This window comes from Suncus etruscus, chromosome 4 (genome assembly GCF_024139225.1).
Source record: "Suncus etruscus isolate mSunEtr1 chromosome 4, mSunEtr1.pri.cur, whole genome shotgun sequence".
NCBI lineage: Eukaryota > Metazoa > Chordata > Mammalia > Eulipotyphla > Soricidae > Suncus > Suncus etruscus.
Window position 1 is genome coordinate 1323024 of NC_064851.1, and position 20780 is coordinate 1343803.

Consider the following 20780-nt stretch of genomic DNA (forward strand, 5'->3'; position numbering starts at 1 on the left):
AAAGGAAGGAAGGAAGGAAGGAAAGGAAGGAAGGAAAGGAAAGGAAGGAAGGAAGGAAAGGAAAGGAAGGAAGGAAAGGAAGGAAGGAGGAAGGAAGGAAGGAAGGAAGGAAGGAAGGAAGGAAGGAAGGAAGGAAGGAAGGAAGGAAGGAAGGAAGGAAGGAAGGAAGGAAAGGAAGGAAGGAAGGAAGGAAAGGAAGGAAGGAAGGAAGGAAAGGAAGGAAGGAAGGAAGGAAGGAAGGAAGGAAGGAAGGAAGGAAGGAAGGAAGGAAAGGAAGGAAGGAAGGAAGGAAAGGGGGGAAGGAGGAAGGAAGGAAGGAAGGAAAGGAAGGAAGGAAGGAAGGAAGGAAGGAAGGAAGGAAGGAAAGGAAGGAAGGAAGGAAAGGAACGAAAGGAGGGAAGGAAGAAGAAAGAAAGGAAGATAGGAAGGAAGGAAAGGAAGGAAGGAAGGAAGGAAGGAAGGAAGGAAGGGAAGGAAGGAAGGAAGGAAAGGAAGGAAGGAAAGAAAGGATGGAAGGAAAGGAAGGAAGGAAGGGAAGGAAGGAAAGGAAAGGAAGGAAGGAAGGAAAGGAAAGGAAGGAAGGAAGGAAAGGAAGGAAGGAAGGAAAGGGAAGGAAGGAGGAAGGAAGGAAGAAGGAAGGAAGGAAGGAAGGAAGCGAAGGAAGGAAGGAAGGAAGGAAGGAAGACAGGACGGAAGGAAGGAAGGAAGGAGGAAGGAAGGAAGGAAAGGAAGGAAGGAAGGAAGGAAGGAAGGAAGGAAGGAATGAGCAAGGAAAGAAGGAAGGAAAGGAAGGAAGGAAAGGAAGGAAGGAAGGAGGAAAGGAAGGGAAGGAAGGAAGGAAGGAAGGTAAGGAAGGAAGGAAGGAAAGGAAGGAAGGAAGGAAGGAAGGACAGGAAGGAAGGAAGGAAGGAAGGAGGAGGAAGGAAGGAAAGGAAGGAAGGAAGGAAAGGAAAGGAAGGAAGGAAGGAAGGAAGGAAGGAAGGAAGGAGGAAGGAAGGAAGGAAGGAAGGAAGGAAGGAAGGAAGGAAGGAAGGAAGGAAGGAAGGAAGGAAGAAGGAAGGAAGGGAAAGGAAGGAAGGAAGGAAGGAAGGAAGGAAAGGATAGGAAGGAAGGAAGGAAGGAAGGAAGGAAAGGAAGGAAGAAGGAAGGAAGGAAGGAAGGAAGGAAGGAAGGAAGGAAGGAAGGAAGGAAGGGAAGGAAGGAAGGAAGGAAGGAAGAAGGAAGGAAGGAAGGAAGGAAGGAAAGGAAGAAGGAAGGAAAGGAAGGAGGAAGGAAAGGAAGGAAGGAAAGGAAGGAAGGAAGGAAAGAAGGAAGGATGGAAGGAAGGAAGGAAGGAAGGAAGGAAGGAAGGAGGAATGGAAGGAAGGAAGGGAAGGAAGGAAGGGAAGGAAAGGAAGGAAAGGAAGGAAGGAAAGGAAGGAAGGAAGGAGGGAAGGAAGGAGAAAGGAAGGAAGGAAGGAAGGAAGGAAGGAAGGAAGGAAGGAAGGAAGGAAGGAAGGAAGGAAGGAAGGAGAAGGAAGGAAGGGAAGGAAGGAAGGAAGGAAGAAGGAAGGAAGGAAGGAAGGAAGAAGGAAAGAAGGAAGGAAGGAAGGAAGGAAAGAAGGAAAAGGAAGGCTAGAACCTTCTAAGGAGAGATGGTGAAATAACTCACAAATCTTGGCCAGGACAAGACAAACGTTTCTTCTGACTCGCTCCAGAAATATCTCTTCAAGGTGCATTATTGGCTGAGACCAGAAAGGCGGAATCAATAGAGTCTTCTGGAAGGAAACGTTCTTTCCCACCGGAGGGAAGGGATGATGTTAGGATGATACTTTCAGAGACACGGAGACAGAACCACGGGAGAGAAACGTTTACACGTTTAACTTGATCTTCACAGCCAGGGGGGGGGAACAGGTATGACACAGTGGCAGTGAAGGAGTATCCTCTGGGAACGGTGACGGTGTGGAGCTAGGTGGAGCTAGGGACATGCCACAGACACGCGTGGCCCTGATCACTGGAACACACGGAGTGAGCTGCTACAGCTGTGGAAGTGGAGTTGAGCGCTGAAGACACGGGGTGCCCGAAACCCTAGTCATGGTTAGGAGGTGCAGGTTGGCAGGCTACACACAAACACAGGACACACAAACACGAGACACACAAACACACAAACACACAGACACACACACAAATCCCTCTCACACACTCCATTATCACCCAGTGAGAACACGAGAGCTGCAGAAGTCCCAGAGGGACGAGAATGGGAAGCACTGTAAAAGTGCCAGTCCTCTGAGCATCATGTGTGCAGCTTTGAGGACCCTCAGCAGCTCTGGGACACCCTAGGGATCCCCACTTGTTCCCCTAAGCCCCACGAATCAGGGCTTTGGCCTGGGGCAGGAGCCCCTCACTTTCTGGGACCCACAGACCCCTGGCAAGACCCCAGAGAGACTCCAGCTCAGGGCCGGTGGGGCCACACCAGTCCGTGCTCAGGGCATCTCCCAGTCCCTGAACATTGGGGTCCACAATACTGAGCCCCCCAGGCTCACGGGGACTCCAGCTCCTTCCCAGCACCACCTGGGCCCCAGCACTGACCCAAGGCAGCTCCTGAGCACGGGTAAAGCTGTTCCAAGTCAAGTCCCACTGTCAGTCCCAGGACCCACACGCACACCCAGCCAGATGGAGCCCATGATTCAGTTCTGGGAAGACATCGTCACCTTCCCGAAGCCAGAGGGGGACCCCATGTCCACGTCTTTGGGGCGCCCGTTTGAGACTCAGCGTTTACTTGATTGAAAAGGGCCCAAAATTCATGGTTGCTCCAAAGAGAAGGGGCCGGGCAGCACGAGGGCACATGGTGGATGGGGGTAGGACAGGGCCTGGTTGACGGTTCCTGGGGAAAGAGGCTGCCGTGAAATGGGAGGAGACAGACTTAGGGCCCCTGGAAAATGCGGCAGAAATCCAGGAAATCGCCCAGAAAAGACAGCCCAGCTGCTGAAGGGAGTGAGGAGCTGGGTGAAGAGGGTATGTAGGGAGGCGCTAGGGACAGGGTCTGGGGGCTGAGACTCCTACAGCCGACACTCGGGGGGCTCCCAACCAAGACCCAGGGCACAGCAGGGGACTCGTTGTTCTCTCAGTTGAGCAGACCCTCTATGGCTCCCGTGAGCCACAGAATGTTCCCCCAGAAGCCCCCCACCCCACAATGACCTGGGGTGGGGCTGTCCCAGCTATAGTCCTGGGAAGGAGGCTGGGGGATGTTGTGATCTCAGTTTCCTCATCTGTCCCAGATGCCGGCCCCTGGAGCCGCCCCAGAAACTCAAGTCCTGGTTGTTGTTGTTGTTGTGTTGTTTGTTTTGCAGTGACCCCCTGGCGGTGCTCAAAGGATGCTCCCAGATCAGTGCTCAGGGGTCACTCCCAGAAGTGTCAGGGTCCCCAAGGGCTGCCACTCGACACTCAGGAACTGTCCCTCACAGTGTTCCCAATCCTCGTCCCTCTGTTGCTGGAGAATCTCTATGTGCTGGAGATCAGACCCAGAGTTCAACTCAGCCTCCTTTGAGCCCCAGTTTCAAGGTGCAAAAGTGGGAAATTTCTCCTGAAGGGTGTGGGTGGGAACTTGAGAGTTAAAATAACACTTGATGTTCAGAAGGGCGAGCAGGGAAAAACGGTAGGCGCCGTGTGAGGTGATCAGGAGAACTCGCTTGGTCATCGGGCCCCGTTCTCCACCGCCATCAACCACCATCAACCAGCATTACTACCGCCGCTGCAGCTATGACCCCCTAGGCTGTAGCTCTTGCGGTCTCTGAGCTGGGGGCCCCAGAACCCTCAGCCCCTGCCCGAGTCTCTCCTGCTCATTGCCACGTGTCAGCTTCCAAGTGCCCACTGCAGTCTCGTGAGGGCATGGTCCACCGGTGTGATGGGCCTCACCAGCCTAAGCGCTGGGGCTGTCCCCATCTGCCCAGTGCTGTGCCGTGCCCCCTCAGCTCAGCCCCGACCCCTAACCCTAACCTCAGTGCTCTGGCACCTTGATGTGGGGCTGCCCCAGACCACTTGCACTGGGAAAAGCCAAGATTGGCAGTGCGGTGGTACGGGGGACCCTGGGCTGCCTGGTGCCCACCTGACCCCAAGACTCACGGCCTGGCCAGGGGACCCTCCCCCCAATGGCCAGTATCCCCCTCACTCATGGCGCCAGGGAGACAGATGAGGTCGGGTGCGGCCAGGGGACCCAGCACACAACATGGCCAACAGACACAGCCGTTTCCCTGCACGAGCTAGGACAACCACAGACCCTGCAGGGGAAGGCCAGCACCGGGTGGGGACTCAAGCACATCTCTGGGGGCTGAATCCCGCACTGCTGGGGTCCCCTGGGGGTCTGAGCAGGGACACATGAGAATGGGAACCCCCAACCCAGAGCCCAAAGCACCAAGAAAGGAGCCAAACAGGGCTCAGGCAGACATGCCTGTTCTTGTCACTCCAAGTGGGAAGATGAAGGTGACGTGTATTTAGTGTCTATATGTGTGTCTGAGTGCAGCACGTGTGAATGAGTGTGTCTGAGTGTGAATTTGAGTGATGTTGCCATGTGTGCATCAGTCAGTGTCTAGACATCAGCGTGTCTGAGTGTGTGCATTTCAATGTGGGTCCATATGTGAGAGTATGCGTGTGATAATGCATGTGTGTGTTAAGAGACTAAGGCCAGAAACTGCTGTCCTGGGCCAGACACAGAGATAGGAGCTGCCTGCGAAAGGCTTTGGGCCACCACCCCAGGCATCACCCCCTTCCTCAGAGGACGGCAGGAGATCAGACTCAGGCAGGAAGCCACCCAGGAGATCCCACCCCTACAAACTGAACACACGCATACACGTGAGCACGCAAGCACACACACACACCACACACACACACACACACACACCACGGCCCTCTACTGAATCACATACACCCCCACGGAGTCAAGTGGGGCAAGGGTTGAGGGCACCCCGCCTTGGCCTGCCACCAGGACAGGACAGCCGTGAGGGCTTCACACGAGGGTTTCAGCACCGAGTCGCCCACGGGCAGCACCGTCACGTCTCACCCGAGGTGTCAGGCCCGAGTGCTGAGCGACCGGGTTGGTGTGAAGTGCTCGCAAACATGTGCAACGTGGGCAGCTGTGTGACATGCGTGGTTGTGTGTCTGTGTGATTCTGTGTCCGTAGTGTGCAGTTGTGTCTGCACCCTACATGTGCCATGTATGTGATCATGTGGTCTTTTGACGCAAACAGGCCAGTGGCTCCCAGGGGCTCCAGGAAGGGCTTCTGTGGGGGCAGAGGGCCAGGGCAGGGCCTGAAACCGTTCAGGAGATTGCAGCACCAGATGTCAGGGCAGTGGGGCACTGGGGAGGAGCAAGGAACACCTCATGGCCCCAGACCCATGTGTGCAGAAATACGTGAGTCCGGCTGGGAAAGTTCCAGAACTAGGCCCCGTCAGTGGCTCAGGATGGACAAGAGACGCACCCCCAGGGGACCGACTCATTCCTGCAGCCCTAGGGGCAGCATGGCCCAGTGCATGGCGTCCGTCCGTCCATCCATCCGTTCCGAGCTGTCCTTCCCCGACTCCAGCGGGCGGGTGAAGCTCAGGAACGAGGAAAGGCTGGCAGGGCCCGGGGACTGACAGCGGGCAGAGAGCTGATTAAAATTTACAGTTATGTCCAAATAATTACTGAGAAATGAGTGTTGAGACGGCTGTTAGGAAATAATCCCCAAATAGACTGGGGCCGATACGTCCCTCCAGTAATTGGCATAATGGGGAAGAATGTTCTGGAACTCAGATTCGGAGCGCTGCGGCCATAAAAGGCACCTCATCTTGTCCCATTCAGGCGGTGATGGATGGGCTGTTGAGGGGGGAGGGGAGAAACAGAAGATTCTTGAGCACCTGCAGACGGAGGAGTTTGTGTGCCCGAGCTGGTGCCCGGTGAGAGGGAGGCCAAGACGGGCAGGACCTGGTGGGCAGCGGGCGGTGGCTCCGTCCTCTGTCCTCGGGGCTCCCTCTGCCCTGCGACCCTGGGAGCAGTGACATGCTGCTCTCTGTGCTCAGGGGCAGAGCCCTGGGCAGGGGGACCATGGCGGGACCAGGAGAGATCCTAGGACCCGCAAAAGACCCCAGGGAAGCAGCCCCAGGAAGAGGCCTCAAGTGGGTGGGATCCGTGCCCAGATGTCCCCAGACTCACCCGTTCTCACATCTCAGAGCCCCCCACCCCACCCTGGAGGGAACAGGGGGTCACCTCACACAAACAGCAGGATGGGAAGAGGCTGGGAAAAGGGCCTTTAAGGGGTGTTTCCTTGTGGATCCCGGAGAAGGAGCTTGGCTGGCCGGGTCGAGCTACCTCAGGGTCCCTCCCCGGCCACAGGGTGTTTTATATGTCACTCCACCCCACATTGGGGCCACCTGCTCTGTAGACCATGAGTCAGGCCCCGGCTGTTTTCTGACAGTCTCAGGGTCTGGACACTGTCTGGGGGACTCTTCCTCGCTCCCTCCCTCCCCATCAGAACAGGGAGACTCGTGATGTTGGGGTTTGGGGAAGCTCTCGGGTCACAGGCAAATCAGCCGGGCAGGGCCTTGTCCCCGCTGTGTGGACTTTAAATGAGGTTCCCCCAAAGAAGGTGCCAGCCGGGTGCAGAACAAATCCAGAGAGGGAAATAACTGGGAGTAGTACTTTGCTGGAGGAGGTAGAGTTCAGGGTGTGAGAGGCAGATTTTTTATTTTTCTGAAGAGGGGCAGAAGGCTGAGGTGAGTCCAGGGACCATCTAGAAGCTTCTATGAGTCCACGCTTAGCAGGGATTGGTGCAGCCGCGTGCTCCCGTTGGGTGGGGGTCCCCCCAGACTGTTCCCCACGGCACCACAGCACCAGTTTCCAAGCCATGCTGCTGATTTAGTTGTGCCAGTCAGTCTGGGGTCACTGGAACTGTTCTGACCTGAGGTTGGGGCTGGTCTGGGCCCCCTGAAGCTGACCACTCAACCTTCAGCCCTGGCGTGGTCCCAGCCGCCCTCCACTGCGGCTCTCAAGATTGGCTGGGGTTCATAACCGAGAACTGGGAGCATGGGAGAGGCATCTCGGTCTCCATGGAAATGGGAAAGAATCACAAGGCTCAGCCAGAGGGAGGAGGCCGGCAGCATTTCCTGAGTGCTTGTCTGACAGCCGGGCCGGCCCTAGGACATGTCCACAGGGCCACCCACTGCTGTCACCTGGACCCCAGGACTCTCTGTGTCCTGCCCCTGCCTGAGCGAGTTGGCAATAGGTGGGGTCCAGGGAAGACAGAGGCCCTGTGAGGGGGTGTATGTGGGGGAACAGGGCTCCCTTGCACCCCTAAGACCCACAGGGATCCTCCAACACCACATCCTGCCCGTCCACTCTCTCGGCTCTCCACGTGACAATATTCCTTCCCCTAATCCTCTGAAGAGACTTAAGGTATCGAGGCTGGGGACCCCTCCCGGAGCCTCTCATTCAACCAAGCCAAGCTGGGTGTAAGGCAAGGGTCTCAAACTCGAGGCCTATGGGGCCATATGCGGGCCCTCTGTACATTTTGTGGCCCCGAGGCCGGCGTTCAAATATCGCAGTATTCGTGATTATTCGCTTACCAAATAATCGCAATAAAAATCGCAATAGAAAGAAAAATCGCATTAAACATTTGCATACCCGGAGCAGTTCCATTCGGGGTATGCAAATATTTAATGCGAGTTTTTGCGATTTTTTTTCTTACTAATGCGATTCTTTATTGCAAATATTCGGTAAGCGAAATCCCTTATGTGGCCGTCTCACCCCGACTTTGCCTCCTGCGGCCCCCAGATAAATTGAGTCTGGGACCCCTGGTGTAAGGGGTCTCCACATTGGGGCGGCTTATCAGGACCCGGAGCCCCAGTGTCTGGCTCAGTCTGTCCCTCAATCCCTCGATCCAGCCTCGGGGAAGCTCCACACCAGCCCAGATGGAAGATCTAAGAGCGCGCGTGGGGCCTGGGTCACGAAGGGCCAAGTTGACTGACACGTGGGTTCTGAGAGGCGCTCTGGCCAGACTGAGGTCCGGGGTGAGCTGGGAGCCCGGTGGGGGATGTGCCCCGAGGACAACCTCAGGGCAGGGAGGACATACAATGTCCACATACTCGGGGTGCCGAGCTGGGCACACCCCCCACCTTCTGGCCGTCTGCACCCACTATCCTGCCTGTCCTGTTCAGCGGCCAGCCCGGATGCCAAGTGATGGCCAGAAAGATAGCACAGTGATAGGGCGTTTGCCTTGCACGAGGCCAACACAAGTCAGACTCCGGTTCAAATCCTGCCATCCCATATGGTCCCGAGCCTGCTGGGAGTGACTTCTGAGCACAGAGCCAGGAATAATCCCTGAGCGCCACCGGGTGTGATCCCCCTCCCCCAAAATGGGCCTCAAAACAGCTGGAGTCCACTATGTGTCAGGAAATGGGGTCTGGTCAGTCCTGTCCCCCGCAGCCCTTCGACAAAGACATTTCTGCGTCACTGGGGGCTGGCTGGGAACTCCAGGGACCTCTGATTTAGCTCACGTGTGCACAACGGGGGTGTTCCCAGCATCTACCCTGGGGCTCGTGCTCAGAACGTGTAGAATTGAGCCCCGGCTGTGGCATGTCTCTAGAGCTCCTGCATGTTTCTTATTTGAGCGCTGGTGGGGTGCCCCAGTCCTGTGGAGTTGTGCTCATTCTCCCCACTCAAGTTTCACATGGAGCTCCGGTCTCGGGGGCCCTAGTCTGTTTTTGAGGCCAAGATCCACCACCAGCCCCACCACTGTCTCAGTGGCTGTTTTTCGTTCTGAGCTCTGCAGGGGGGTTTTGCCTTCCCTGGGCCAAGCGTGCGGGGTCCCAGCATGTGGACTCTGGCTTGGATCTGTATTTCCTGTGTGCAGCATTGAGGAGCCAGGGAGCCCCCCCAACTTCTCCCTCCCCAGCTGCAAGTGAAAACTGGGGAGAGCATTGGGAGAAGTTCTGGATCCTCTGGAAAGAAAACTGCATCGTCAGTTCAGTCCTGGGCCGGGGGCCTCCCGAGCTCTGTACTGTGGGGTCTGGGGGTTCGCCTGCCTGCTGGCCTCTCCCTGCTCCCCACAGCTGAGCCTCATAGAGACATGCACCCCAACACCTTCACGGGGAGCCCTGTGCCCCGCCTCTCCCCTCCTGTCAGTGCTCTCCTCCTTCACGTTCTCGGCGACCCAGTGTGAATGGAAGCATGAGGAGGGGGAACTAAGGGGTCTTGTGGTCTCCACTGAGTCAGGGCTCTCAGGGCCCACCTGCACCCCAAGCCCCGGAAGGGTCTCGGGCAGCGCTGGTTGGTCACAGCAGGGTCCGAGGACACGGGAATTTCAAGCAGAGTTTTGGAGGAATTTTAATGACGAGAAAGTGCTGAGACCAGCAAAAGCCTCGGGGAGCTCCCACAGCGGCAGGGAGGGGTGGGGAGATACTGCGGCGAGATGGGAACCTCCCTGGATCGGGGGAAGTCTGGACTCCCACCCCATCCACCCTACCCTTTGGCTGAAAGCTGGTGGTCCCTGAGCTCGGACAGTGGCGGGCGGGGTGTCCCTGGGGCTTGCTTGGCTGGCAAGGGGGGACAGGAGAGTGGGTGGGTGAATGGGAAGATGCTGCCCCCCACCAGTGCCCATGGCTTCCGTCACCTGCGGGCCTGGCAGGAGGCCTGAGGCAAAGCCCAGACTTGAGGTGGGTGGGGCAAGGAAGCCTCCCTGGACACCATCAGGCGGGTTCAGGACACTGGGCTCCCCACCTAGGAAAGTGTGGCAGGAACTTCTACAGGTATCGGACCCCCAGTTGGGGTGGGGGTGTCATGGCTGCTGCTGTGTATGCATGGATGTGTGTGCAGACATGTGCATGTGACGTGTATGCGGATGGGGCATGTGCCTATGTGAAAATGTGCGTGTACTTGAGCACATTGAGTGTAGGCATGTGTAATCACATGGGGGCACATTCATGTGTGTATGTGTCCTCGTACACGTGTTCAAGTGTGTGTGTGTGTACCTGAGTGCAGGTGTGGGCATGTGTGAGTGTGGACATGGGGTGTGGATGTGTGGAAACACATGTCCGTGTACGAACATGCCTGTGTGCATGAATGAATGTGCTGAGCATGGATGTGTGCGTACATACATGTATACAGGCACCTGTACAGGCATGTGCGTGCAGCACCAGGCATGAGTCCACTCCAGAGCCAGAACTCCGCTTGCCCATTCTGCCTGGAACTGAGGGGCTAGGCAGTGGTCCTGCTCAGTCTCATGGGGCCCGGGACCCCTTCCTCTCCCTGAGGTTCCGGGGCTCTGCTGTGGGGGTCCCACCCACCAGTGTGGGGCGGCCCAGGCCCTGCACTGGCTGCTGCCTTCAGGGCCCATGACATCCACATCTTGACAATGGGCACCGGGCAGCCTCCAGGGTTCAGGGGAGCGAGTGACGTCGGAGTGTGGGGCCCTGGGGTCGAAGGCACCTGGCCTGGCCATCCATGCTGCGGCAGGGAGAGTAGGGTGTCGGGGGTGTTGGGGGGGCCTAAGCTGCCATGGACCACTAGGGTTATGCCCTGGGGTTCTTCGGGGCTGCAGGAACGGGACCAGACGTTCCGGGCCCCTCCTTGCCCCGCTCTGGCCTCACTGTGGGCTCCGCCGGGGTGGGGGTGGGCTCCCCAGAAGATGCAGGCGGGCTCAGTTTCTCGGTTTTATTCTCTGGAACGGGGCGGCCCCTGGGAGTCAGGGAGCGGCCGAGTTGGGGTTCTGGCACCCCGGGTCCCGGCGCTGTCTCTCGGCCAGGCCAGGAGTTTGGCAAGGCCCTGGGGAGGACTCAAGGCCCCCCAGTTGCTCTTTGGTGCGAGGCTCTTTGGTGGGCGGCCTCAGCGCTTGTAGTGGTTGGGGGCGTCAGCGAAGGCGAACTGCAGGCGGTAGGCATCGGCCAGTAGCAGGCTCACGTCCGCGTCGCCCCACTGCGCCGTGGGCAGGTTCTGCAGGAACAGGAGCAGCTCCTACGGGAGAGCAGGGGGAGCAGGGTGAGGCAGCGTCCCGCAGATCACCCCCAAATTAAACCCAGTTTTCTGGAATTCCCCCACTCTACCCAGATATGCATGGATCAGCCCAACTCTACCCAGGTCCCCATGAATCACCCCCAAATCCACTCAGGTTATCTCCATTCAGGTCCCCACAAATGACCTCCAACTCCACCTGGGACCCCACGGATCACCCCCAAATCCACTCAGGTTTCTGGAGTGCCCCAATTCTACTCAGGTCCCCATGGGCCACCCCCAACTCCACTCAGGTCCCCAAAAATGATCCCCAACTCCATCTGGGTTCCCACAAGTCACCCCCAAATTAAATTCAGCTTCTGGGGTCCCCTAATTCCAACTAGATCTGCACGGATCACACCAACTCCACCCAGGTCTCCCCCGTCACCCCCAAATCCACTCAGGTTCCTAGAGTGTCCCGACTCCAGCTGGGTCCTCACGGATCACCCCCGTATTCACTCAGGTTCCTGGGGTGCCCCAACTCCACCTAGCTTCCCACAAATCACCCCCCCAACTCCACCTGAGTCCCTACAGACCATCCCCAATTCCACCCCGGTTCCGAAGGCTCCCCAAATCTCCCCCACTCTCCACCCTCCCTTCCACCAGAGCCCCCTCCTTGCCACAGAGCCTCCTCAGGGGTGCCCTGTGGCCCCCAGCACCAGCCCCTCCCTCATAGGGGCCCGGAGACCTGCCCTAAGGGATTCATCCCTGGGCTGGAACTGCCTCCCCTAAGCACAGGAGCTGGGGGAGTCACTCAGTGGCCTCCAGAGGACCAGGCCGGGCTGTGGTGTGGGGGTTTCGGGGACACAGGCACAGATAGGAGGCAGAAGGCCTGGGGTGGGGACAGAAATGGGGGGGAGAGGACAGGGAGAAGATGGGACAGGAAGCAACTCCCCCTGGCCTCAGACACCCTGAACTGACCCATTCCTGGGGAAATAGTGCTCGGGCAGGACCTGGGAACTGAGATAGCCGATGAGCCCAGCCCTGGGGGGTGGAGGGCAGGTGGGGGGGTGTCCCTACCTCCTTGCGAGGAGAGAGGGACCTGCCTGTGCATCCTTGGGTCTTCGCGCACACCCCTGCCAAGCTGGGCCCCCCAGTGTGCTCCCCCAGCTCTCATCCCCACCCCCAGCCCATTTCCTTCCTTCCTTCCTTCCTTCCTTCCTTCCTTCCTTCCTTCCTTCCTTCCTTCCTTCCTTCTCTCCCTCCCTCCCTCCCTCCCTCCCTCCCTCCCTCCCTCCCTCCCTCCCTCCTTCCCTCCTTCCTTCCTTCCTTCCTTCCTTCCTTCCTTCCTTCCTTCCTCCTTCCTTCCTTCCTTCCTTCCGCATTCCTTTCTTTCGGCTACTTTCGGGGCCTAGAAATTGAATTGGCGGCTCGGACGTCGGTGGCAGCGCGTCCCCGGGGACCGATGAGCAGAGACGGGCTGTCGTTCTCCATTAGGGCCGAGCGTGGTGCCAATCCAATTCCGAGCGGGTCGTAAATAAATACCTTGGGTTTTATTTTTAATCCACTCGGCTTCATATTATCCTGACCTCGCCACGCGCAAGGTGAGGTGAGCGGCGCCCGCCCCGCAACTCGACTTCTCGGCTCAATCTTGGAACCTCATTCCATTCCTGGCCAGGAGGTGCAGAGAGATGTGTGTGTGTGTGTGTGTGTATGTGGTGCAGGTGTGTGAGTGTGTGTGTGCATGCGTGCATGTGTGTATGTGTGTGTGAGGCGCAAGTGTGTGTGTGTGAGTGTGTGTGTATGCATGAGCGTGCGTGCGTGCGTGTGTGTGTGTGTGTGTGTGTGTGTGTGTGTGTGTGTGTGTGTGTGAAGGCCAGGAGGGCCTGGCGGGGCTGGAGGCTGTTTAGACCTTCCCCCCAAGGCCAAGGGCACGGCCAGGTGGGCCTTCAGTACAGATGCTGAGCTGGGGACCCACCTCTGGGGCCCGAGGGGGGCTGAGGGCCTCCCCCAACACCCCAGGCAAGCTGTCTGGTCCAGGGTCACTGGCTCTAGCCCTGGAGCCCAGAAATACCTCGGCTACTCCTGCTTCTCCTGGCCTGTCCCAGACACCCCTTCTGGACCTCAGTTTCCCCCCTCCGGGGGTGGGGTCCGTCCCTGCATGGGGGGACTAGACAGGACCACGGCCTGCACTGGGAGAGTTCCAGCAGGCCCATCCGGTGGGGGCGGTGGTGGGAGGCAGGACGGCCTCGTGGGACACAAACACCAGCATGGGCAAAGCGGCTAGAGAGAGGCCGACCGCCCACAGCACACACGTGGGTCGGCTGGTCGGGTCAGAGGGGGCCGGAGGTGCCCCCGGTGGCTATCGGAAGGGGGAGGTCCTCGCTGCACTGGGAAGACTCGGGCACGGAAACAGCCGGATGCCGAGTTCCACCCAGGCTGGGCTGATCCCTCTCGAAGTGCAGTCCAGCACCCCCTGGGGACCCCAGTTCTCCCACATCCCTACAGTGATCCCCTCTTGGGCCCATGTGGTGAGGGCTCCCACTCCGAGACCTCTCTGAGCAAGTCTCCAAGTCGGATTCAAGGAGACCCCAATTGGCACGATGGCTGCCCCTTCCCCAAGCCCTTCTCCATCACCGACCCCCTCCCAGGGCACAGGAGACCCTCAGCCGCCCAGAACACTTGCATGGCTGCTCCACTGGGCCAGGTACTGCCCGTGTGCCTGAGCGGGCGGTGGGGTGGAGACCTCAACCCCTGACTCTGCTGTACCTACCAGCCAGTACGGAGAGCTTGAGGCTGGATGGGGGGCTCCTGGGGACAGACGCCCCCTCCCGGAGGGCACAGCCCTAGGGGGTCTCAGGGAGGCCCAGCAATGCGGGGGGGGGGGGGGGCTCCCCTTAGGAAAGAGGCTCTGACGGTACCAGACACAGTGGGTCCGAGCCAGGTCCCAGGGCACTCAGCATCCAGCACCCGACCTGGCAGACGCCCCAGCTCCGGGCACAGTCACGCCACCCCCGGGACGTGCGTGACAGGAGCTGCCTTTCCCTTCTGGAAGATTCCGCCCTCACAAGAACCGCTCTGTTCCTATGGAAATGACTTAAAGCAACACATTATTTCCCAAGGGGCAAATTACGGCTCTGCGGAGAACGGAGAACGGAGAACTCGGGGCTGGGGGCCTCTTCCCGCCGGCTGGGCTGCGGCAGGGGCAGGCAGGGGCACCGCAAAGCAGCTTTGGCCGCTCGGGGCCATTTCCCTGCCGCACCCGGGATAGCGGGGGACCCCGCCCCCCCCTGCATGTGGAGCTCTGGTCTGCACATCATACCTCCTTCCTGTGACTTCTGGGGGTCCACGGTGGCCCCCCCACCTTCACTGACCCCATCCGCTCTGGCTGCAGTGGGGGCTCCCTGCGGCTCCGAGAGTGCAAGACCCCAAACAATGGCGCAGCTCCAGGCTGCCCGCCCCACCTCTGACCTGCTCTGGGATCTTAGGGCCAGGTGGGTATTGTCCTGGGGCCGTGTCACCTGCTTCCCTCCTACACGGCTGACGTCGCACAGGCCACTCCCCCTCCCCAGCCTGCCCCTGGCACGCCCAGAAAACCAATATAAGCAAGGTGGATCCTTATGGGGAAGGGGGTTGCCAGGCTACAGGGGGCCCCGGGTAGGGGGGGTGGGCACAGGTGGGGACACAGCAAGGGGGGACAGCAGGGCTCCAAGCACAAGTGCAGGGCTGTGACATCCCCACACTGTCCAGTGACAAGACCCAGGGCTTTGGTGGCGTGATCAGTCCAGCCCCCCAGGAATGCTACGCCACACACATCCCTGCCCCCAAGTTTCTGGGTCAGGGGCCACTGGGAGAACCGTAGGCGTGACCACAGAAGGGATACACAGAGCCACACAAGATGCATGTAGCCTGCACGAACACACGAAGCCATACATGGACACACAAAACTACACATGAACACACATAGCCATGCATGACCCAAGCAGTCATGCAGCCACACACAGACACACAGCCAAGGAGATACACACAACTATGCAGACACACACAACCATGCAAGACACACGCTACATAAGGTACATATAACCACACAAGGACACATGCAACCACACAGACATGTGCAGCCATGCAGACACACAGCCACATATGGACATACACAACCACACAGACACACGCAGCCATGCAACCACACAGCCCAGCCAAACACAGCCACGTGTCATCACACACAAATAATCATACGCAGCCACACACACATACATCCCAAAGCCAGGGCTGACAGGTGCGGCCATGCGAGGGCAGTGGCAGGAGACGCCCTGTGGTGGGCACAGTGGGGGGGGGGGGAGGGTCTCACCTGGAAATCTCTCTCCCCAAGGATCTCCCTTCGCCAGCGCAGCAGGAAGGCAGCACACACGTACAGGTGGAAGTGGGAGAAGCCCTCGGGCTCTGACTGCAAGAGAACAGAGACAGAGTCAAGGTGAGACATAGAGGCGAGGCTGCGCACCCTGGAGCCATTCGGCCTTCCATGTACCCGGCTCCCCACAGAACGGGCACAGAGGGTGGGTGGTGGACACCAGGCTGGAGTGCCCACCTGCACATGTGATCACGGATCAGAGCATCTACACATTGTGATCTGGGAATCAACGTCCACCCGCGACCAGCCGCGTGGTTTCCAGAGAGACATCAGAGCACCGGCACCTGGGTCTGGGTGAGGTCTGACCTGCCCACCATTCTGAACGGTCCCTGCTGTGGAGTCCCCACATCCAGAAACACCCCCTGACCATAGGTCCCTGTTCTGGCGCATCGAGGGTGCTCTGGTGTGTTCTGAGGCGCCACTGGCCCCCACAGGGCGAGCCTCTGGGTCAGCAGCCTGGGCCATCAGCCTTGGGGGTGCATGAGGCGTGGAGCTGTGTTGAGCCAGGATCCACCTGCCTGGCTCCGAGGAACCCATGGACATCTAAAGTGATCATATTGGGCCAGGACAGGCCACAATTACCAACAGTCCTGTCAGGCACCCCAGCAGCCCTGTCAGGCTGTTTTTTGCCGACACTTAGGGTCCCAGGTTCCCCGCTGGGTTCTGGACCATCTCACTTTGTCCTGGTTTTTTTCTCCATCAATTCACCTTCAGAGGTGGTGGCATTTCAGAGACTCCCTACTTTCAGGACGTTAGCCCCAATTTAAGAGAGTTCTAGGCAAGAAAGATAGATAGCACAACGGGGAGGGTGTTTGCCTTGCACATGGCCAACCCGGGTTCAATCCCTGGCATCCCATAAGATCCCCTGAGCCTGCCAGGAGCGATTTCTGAGTGCAGAGTCAGGAGGAACCCCTGAGTGCTGCCAGATGTGGCCCAAAAAAAAAACAAAAAAAAAAACAAAAAAAAAAAAAAGAGGCGAGTTCCTTCCCTCCAGACTCAGGGCCTTCTCGAAGGAACCTTGAGGTGTCCCAGCAAGAACAAAGCAGTTTCCTGTCTTGATGCCCCCACAGCCGCCTCCTCCAAGAAGCAGGACTGAGTGTGTGACGCCCCCTGCTGGCTGGTTGGCTCAAGCATAAGCCTGACCCTGGGTCCAGGAGGCAGCATTTGGGGACAGCTGGCTCTGTGCCGGGGGCTGCCCCCTGCCCCAGCCCTGTCCCAAGGTCTCACAAGGGTCCGGCAGGTCGTGTGAGGTTGGAAGTGCCAGGCTCCCCTCCTTCCCTACAGCACTTCTGCTGCAACCGTCTCCCGGGCACTCACCCCAGAAAAGAACCTGCCCCGACCTGCTGACCTGCTGACTGTGCCCTTGGGTGCCCTCCTGTGGCCTTAAACGCAACGGCCCCATTGCCAGCCTCACACTCAGTGACACATGCCTGAAGTGTCCCCCTGCCAGGCACCTGTGGGGTTCCCGTGGAAATCCCGAGGTTTGCTCAGAAGCCCTGAAAGGGGGACTGAGCTGCTTCTGCCCGAGCCCCACAATCGCTTCCATGAGTCCGGCTGTGCAGAAACGGGGGAGACTCCACTCAGGGTACCCTGGAACCAAGGTGCCTTCCTCTGCTGTTTGCAGAGGGCCCAGCGGTGCCAGGCTGGAAGCAGGTGGTGGACGGGGCAAGGCGGGGTCAGCCTGGCCGTGAGAGAAGCAGCAGAGATACCGAGGCACACACATAGCTTACAAGAACGAACAGACGGACAGACGGATCTAGCAGGCAGAACCGGAAAGACACACTGAGAGGGCAAAAGGGTTCGATCAGCCAGATGCCAGTTGGCGTGATGTGGATGAACTCAGAGTATTTCAAGGGACTGCCAGCTTCCCGCGGGGACAAAGCCAAGTCTGAGGGTGCTGGGGTAGCCAAGTGACGGGCTCAGGAGATGGACAGGCAGAAGGGGGAGATGGATGGTCACTAGGCAGGGCCTAGACAGCAGATGGAGATGCAGACAGCCCGGCAGCGTGCGCAGTTTGGGCTGCAACCAATGGGCCGGTACAGACCCTAGGAGAGGGCAGAGCTGGGGTCCGGGGCTAACAGGCCACGCGGAGCCTCCATACCCAATTGCACTGCTTTGAGACCTTCACAGACAGGAAGACATTTGGGGGGGGGGGGAGGTTTCCTGATGGACACGGTCTACGTGCTCCTGAAATCTTCCAAACCAGCTCAAGGGACCCTTGCTCGCACCTACATATGCTGGCCCACGACCCAGGGAAGTAGCACCCCAGACGGCTAAGGGAGGTCTCAGCTTAGCTCAGCAGTTAGTCAGGGGCAAATGCAGAAATCAAGGAACTGCAGGGGCTGGGAGGGGAACCAGAGGGGAGAGAAGAGGAGGGGAGAGAAGAGGAGGGGAGAGAAGAGGAGGGGAGAGAAGAGAAGGGGAGAGGAGACGGCTCGTCACCGGAAACGGGAACACAGCAGAAAGGACAGTCCTCTCCAGCCAGTTTCTCTGAGGTCGCCAGGAGCCACCAACGGGACCCTGCTGGCCTGGGCTCGAACCTCAGCCCCGACTGGTGCATCAGAGGCTGATGCGGCTCAGGTGCCCATGGGTGACTCGAGAGCAGCCAGATCAAAGCTGCGTATGTGTTTGTGGGAGTGCGTGTGTGGGTGGGTGGGTGTGCACGCGCAGAGCCACGGGTCAGCTCTGCGCCCAACAGCCCTGCGCATTCCCCTGACGCTGCGTTTCTGGCCCCCAGGCCCCGGACTGTGTCAGGAGATGGTTCCAGCTGGAACCCAACGGCTCGGGGATTAACACGATGCAAATTGCTTGCATGCGACACACCTGGGAGCCGAGGCGAAGGGACAGTCTGTCCCCGTGTTTTATCGCAGAGAAGTTGTGATAAAGGAATGATTCCTCACCTTTAATTGTGTCGTTAAAACTCGCCTCGTCATTCCGGGCGCCGAAATAAAAGCCATCGGCCCGCTGGGGTTTGGAGACCTTCCCGCGGACAAACGCGGGGCCTGTTTATGGAGCCGGGCCCGGAGGCCACTCGGAGCCACGTGCATGGCTCCGGCCTCGAGGTGGGGGGGCTGGTGGGGTAGGGGGTGCGGGCCTGGCTTTAGCTGTGCAAGCAGAACCCTGCGCTCCGATGTGCTTTGAAATATTCATTGCTGGGCCAGCGCGTGACACAATTACCTCCAGGAATGCAGAGCGCAGGCCTTTTAAGATTCACACCGACGGCCCCGTCAGGGGCGCGGGCCCTAATGGAACTGTAAATCACATTTCATCGGGCGGCAGGACCCCGGCGCAGATGAGCCCCGCTCCCGCCTCCAAGTGGCTCCCCCATTATCTCCACGCCGATCTCTATTATCTTCCGCCAGATGCTTATTGGCAGGTGTCTGTCCGCGTGTGGGCGCATGGCAAATGGGGGGTGGGGGTGGGTGACGGCAAAGGGCAGCGCCCGTCAAAGCGAAGCCTGGGAGTCGCTGGGAGAGGGAGAGGGAGAGGAGAGAGGAGAGAGGGGGAGCAGAGAGGGGAAAAGGGTCACACCAACTCTTTCCAGGCTGGGGTAGGGGACGGCTGCTTCCAATGTGTCGATCCCCTGAGAGGCCCGCAGGAGAGAGGAAGAGGCAGGACAAGTCCTGGGTTTGTCCGAACACCCCCGAATCAGCACCTGGCCTGGAGCCGACGAGCCGCTGTCGTGATCCCCACGGCCCAGGCCTCCCGCATGGTGAAGGGCAAAAGGGAGGTTAGGGCAAAGGCCGACGCGGCAGGGATGGATCGGCTGGACAGTGCGGTGAGGGGTCCGGCCGTCATGGGGGGTGTAGACCTGCCTGGGTGCACCCACCTAAGGGACCATCTGCGTCACCCTGAGCCCTGGCACGGCAGGGGCACAGGCCCAGCACAACCCAGGGCCCCAACTCCAGGTTGCCTCCTTTTCCCCCAGAGACTTCAAGAAGTCGACGCACAGAAGAGGTGGCCTGAGACACAGGACAGTAACACTGCTGTGGTGGGTCAGGGTCAGAGGTCAGGCTCCTGAAGCTCAATGGGGTAACAGCCTTGGGCAGGACTTGACCCACCCCCAATCATACGTCCCATCCAAGATTGAGAGTGTCACATGTGGCCCGACCAATCCGGGGAGCAGGAAGTGACGTCACACCCATGACTCAATCAGCCTCAGTGACCATGGCAGGCCACACTCCCGCGCCCTCCTCAGTACTCGGCAGGTAGCAGAATGGGCCGAGCAGCTCCGTGGGGTGCTGCACCCTGAGAGGTGCCACCCAGGAAGGCCCCACACCCTGGGCACAACCTTACTCTCTCCCCACCGCAACAGCACCTTTCCCGGGAGTGTGTGGACCCAGGACTCGGCCCTGCCCTCAACCCCTCAGCCTGGCCAGCCCTCTGGGGCGCTGCCACCATCCCCGAGAGACCCCGCTTTCTCCACTACAATTCCAGACCTGGATGCCCCTTTCCCTGTAAGGAAGTGGCTCTGTCCTGGGGCCCAGAACACAGGGTCGGGCCGAGTCCCAGTTCACATCCAATAGCTGGATGTCTGCCTGGTCTCTCCCCATCACAATCGCTGATTTCTCTGGCTGAGCTGAGATGTGTTTATACAGAATGCAGGGAGTGCGGTGAGTCCGCCCACAAATCACTGCTCCTGAACGGGACCCACCACCAACTCCCCAGGGAATGTCTGGGACCCACCCCACCCCAGCAGTCATCACATCCATCCGGGGGGACCTAGCCAACCTGACAGAGCAGTGATATGCACAGGGAACCTTGTCTCCTGCCCTTCCCAGGCTTGTGAAACCTGGAGCAGAAGAGACTCCATTTTGTCAACCCAAAGTTAAGTTTCCATGTAAGGGCCAAGTTTCATCCCAACAATAATGACACGGACCCCAGGCCCTAGAAACCACAATCTACTGCCCTTGACATCGGGCCGTAACAGGACATGATGGAACTCCCTAGACAACAGCCAATCAATTTAATTCAAGTTAAATCAACTCAAGTCAACCTAAAAGTCAGAACTTCCTCCTCTAGTCCTATAGAACCTGGCCGACTCTGGACCCTAAACCGGCTTCTGTTGGCATTTCTGGGTGCAAGACGCAAGGTTATGGGGAGGGTTAGGAGCCTGCCCTCGGGAATCCGCCCAAAGCCACTGCTTCCTGGTTTCCCCAGATCCTCCCCAGTTCTGACACCCCCAGCCCACTCACTGAGCTGTTGTGTTTGTGACAGACAAACCCACGTGCTTGGGAGAAGTGCAGGTTGGCACATGCAAGGAACATGAGTACACTGTGCTCAGGCCAACCGTATGTGTGCCAGCTCCACGCCATGGGGAACTGTCGGTAATTGAGGGAGCTGGTGACACCCAACATTCCCTCTAGGACTGCTGACCCATGAGGCAGACGGTCCCATTCCCAATTGTGCAGGGACCAACGACGGGTGCTGGCCTGAG

The 20780-nt window shown here is 58.8% G+C and overlaps 1 protein-coding gene across 1 annotated transcript in view; it reads right to left on the bottom strand.

The window, feature by feature from the left end:
• Positions 1 to 10645: 10645 nt before the first annotated feature.
• Positions 10646 to 20780, bottom strand: part of TBC1D22A (TBC1 domain family member 22A) — a 65574-nt gene continuing 55439 nt past the window's right edge. The window contains 2 exon segments of the mRNA XM_049771762.1: positions 10646 to 10959; positions 15284 to 15379. Coding sequence (XP_049627719.1) covers positions 10831 to 10959; positions 15284 to 15379 — 225 coding nt within the window. The 3' untranslated portion in view covers positions 10646 to 10830.